Genomic DNA, 3,124 nt, shown 5'->3' on the forward strand with positions numbered 1-3,124 from the left:
CAGCGCCCGGGCCCCCGCCTGTGGCTGGTCCTGCAGGTGATGGGCTCGTGCGCCGCCATCAGCTCCATGGACATGGAGCGCCCGGGAGACGGCAAATGCCAGCCCATCGAGATCCCGATGTGCAAGGACATCGGCTACAACATGACTCGCATGCCCAACCTGATGGGCCACGAGAACCAGCGCGAGGCGGCCATCCAACTGCACGAGTTCGCGCCGCTGGTGGAGTACGGCTGCCACGGCCACCTCCGCTTCTTCCTGTGCTCGCTGTACGCGCCGATGTGCACCGAGCAGGTCTCCACCCCCATCCCCGCCTGCCGGGTCATGTGCGAGCAGGCCCGGCTGAAGTGCTCCCCGATTATGGAGCAGTTCAACTTCAAGTGGCCCGACTCCTTGGACTGCCGGAAACTCCCCAACAAGAACGACCCCAACTACCTGTGCATGGAGGCGCCCAACAACGGCTCGGACGAACCCACCCGGGGCTCGGGCCTGTTCCCGCCGCTGTTCCGGCCGCAGCGGCCCCACAGCGCGCAGGAGCACCCGCTGAAGGACGGGGGGCCCGGGCGCGGCGGCTGCGACAACCCGGGCAAGTTCCACCACGTGGAGAAGAGCGCGTCGTGCGCGCCGCTCTGCACGCCCGGCGTGGACGTGTACTGGAGCCGCGAGGACAAGCGCTTCGCCGTGGTCTGGCTGGCCATCTGGGCCGTGCTGTGCTTCTTCTCCAGCGCCTTCACCGTGCTCACCTTCCTCATCGACCCGGCCCGCTTCCGCTACCCCGAGCGCCCTATCATCTTCCTCTCCATGTGCTACTGCGTCTACTCCGTGGGCTACCTCATCCGCCTCTTCGCCGGCGCCGAGAGCATCGCCTGCGACCGGGACAGCGGCCAGCTCTATGTCATCCAGGAGGGGCTGGAGAGCACTGGCTGCACGCTGGTCTTCCTGGTCCTCTACTACTTCGGCATGGCCAGCTCGCTGTGGTGGGTGGTCCTCACCCTCACCTGGTTCCTGGCTGCCGGCAAGAAGTGGGGCCACGAGGCCATCGAAGCCAACAGCAGCTACTTCCACCTGGCAGCCTGGGCCATCCCGGCGGTGAAGACCATCCTGATCCTGGTCATGCGCAGGGTGGCGGGGGACGAGCTCACCGGGGTCTGCTACGTGGGCAGCATGGACGTCAACGCGCTCACCGGCTTCGTGCTCATCCCCCTGGCCTGCTACCTGGTCATCGGCACGTCCTTCATCCTCTCGGGCTTCGTGGCCCTGTTCCACATCCGGAGGGTGATGAAGACGGGTGGCGAGAACACGGACAAGCTGGAGAAGCTGATGGTGCGTATCGGGCTCTTCTCTGTGCTGTACACCGTGCCGGCCACCTGTGTGATCGCCTGCTACTTTTACGAACGCCTCAACATGGATTACTGGAAGATCCTGGCGGCGCAGCACAAGTGCAAAATGAACAACCAGACTAAAACGCTGGACTGCCTGATGGCCGCCTCCATCCCCGCCGTGGAGATCTTCATGGTGAAAATCTTCATGCTGCTGGTCGTGGGGATCACCAGCGGGATGTGGATTTGGACCTCCAAGACTCTGCAGTCCTGGCAGCAGGTGTGCAGCCGTAGGTTGAAGAAGAAGAGCCGGAGAAAACCGGCCAGCGTGATCACCAGCGGTGGGATTTACAAAAAAGCCCAGCACCCCCAGAAAACTCACCACGGGAAATATGAGATCCCTGCCCAGCCGCCCACCTGCGTGTGAACAGGGCTAGAGGGAAGGGCACAGGGGGGCCCGGAGCTAAGACGTGGTGTTTTTCTTTTTCTTCTTCTTCTTTTTTTTTTTCATAAAAGCAAAAGAGAAATACATAAAAAAGTGTTTACCCTGAAATTCAGGATGCTGTGATACACTGAAAGGAAAAATGTACTTAAAGGATTTTGTTTTGTTTTGTTTTGTTTCCAGCGAAGGGAAGCGCCCCCAGTGAAGTAGCCTCTTGTGTAGCTAATTTGTGGTAAAGTTGTTGATTCAGCTCTCAGAAGAAAACTTTTGTTTAGGGCCCTCCGTAAATATACATCTGTGTATTTGAGTTGGCTTCGCTACCCATTTACAAATAAGAGGACGGATAACTGCTTTGCAAATTCAAGAGCCTCCCCTGGGTTAACAAATGAGCCATGCTCAGGGCCGACCCCCAGGAAGGCCACAGTGCTGGGCGGTACCCTGCAGAGGAAAGATGGGACCTGGGGCCCCTCCCGCCCCAGTGGACTTGGAGTCGCTTAAAATAGACTGTGGCCTTCACCAGTAGTCTCTCTGCAAGACAGAAACCTCCATTAAACCTCACATTTGTGAATACAAATGATGTGCAATACATTTTTTTTTCTCTTTCCTTGAAAATAAAAAGAGAAACAAGTATTTTGCTGTATATAAAGACAACAAAAGAAATCTCCTAACAAAAGAACTAAGAGGCCTGGCCCTCAGAAACCCTTCAGTGCTACATTTTGTGGCTTTTTAATGGAAACCAAGCCAACGTTATAGACGTTTGGACTCTGATTTGTGGAAAGGAGGGGGGAAGAGGGAGAAGGATCACTCAAAAGTTACCCAAAGGGCTTATTGACTCTTTCTGTTGTTAAACAAATGATTTCCATGAACAGATCAGGAAGCACTAGGTTGGCAGAGACAAACTTTGTCTAGTGTATTCTCTTCACAGTGCCAACGAAGAGTGGTTTCTGCTTGTATGTATTTGTAATATATGATATTTTTCATGCTCCACTATTTTATTAAAAATAAAATATGTTCTTTAGTTTGCTGCTAGTCCCTGGTTCATGGTGAGGTTTCCCTTCTCTGTGTGTGGGGAGAATACAGGACACTCTCTCCCTTTGCTTTTTAAGCAAATTCTGGGGGTGTGCTTCTAGCCAGAGAGTACTGGTTAGTTATCTATATAAAATTGCAGGTCAGAGGATTCCAACATTGGAAGAATGATTCACTTGTGAGTTTCAGAGCAAATGCAGGCAGGCAATGTGTGAAGTTGGAAGTCGTTTCTGTGACTGTTGGTAGCTGGACGTGAGGGCTTAGTTGTAGACACACGTCACCAAGGAGAGCCTCAGCACTAAACATGGCCCCACTCATGAGCCTGGATTAGCCTGTTTTC

At 54.5% G+C, this 3,124-nt stretch overlaps 1 protein-coding gene across 1 annotated transcript; it reads left to right on the top strand.

The window, feature by feature from the left end:
- Positions 1-6: 6 nt before the first annotated feature.
- On the top strand, positions 7-2,787 carry FZD10 (frizzled class receptor 10). Its single transcript, XM_011981943.1, has one exon. It carries the CDS (start codon positions 40-42, stop codon positions 1,741-1,743), a length of 1,704 nt encoding a protein of 567 aa, XP_011837333.1. The 5' UTR covers positions 7-39; the 3' UTR covers positions 1,744-2,787.
- The last annotated feature ends 337 nt before the right edge of the window (positions 2,788-3,124 follow it).

The sequence above is a fragment of the Mandrillus leucophaeus genome, unplaced genomic scaffold (assembly GCF_000951045.1).
Source record: "Mandrillus leucophaeus isolate KB7577 unplaced genomic scaffold, Mleu.le_1.0 Scaffold232, whole genome shotgun sequence".
In the NCBI taxonomy this organism is placed as follows: Eukaryota; Metazoa; Chordata; class Mammalia; order Primates; family Cercopithecidae; genus Mandrillus; species Mandrillus leucophaeus.

What these genes read in the sequence shown, in the direction of transcription:
- FZD10 (XM_011981943.1), top strand. Translation starts at nt 40, where the DNA reads ATGGGCTCGTGCGCCGCCATCAGCTCCATGGACATGGAGCGCCCGGGA.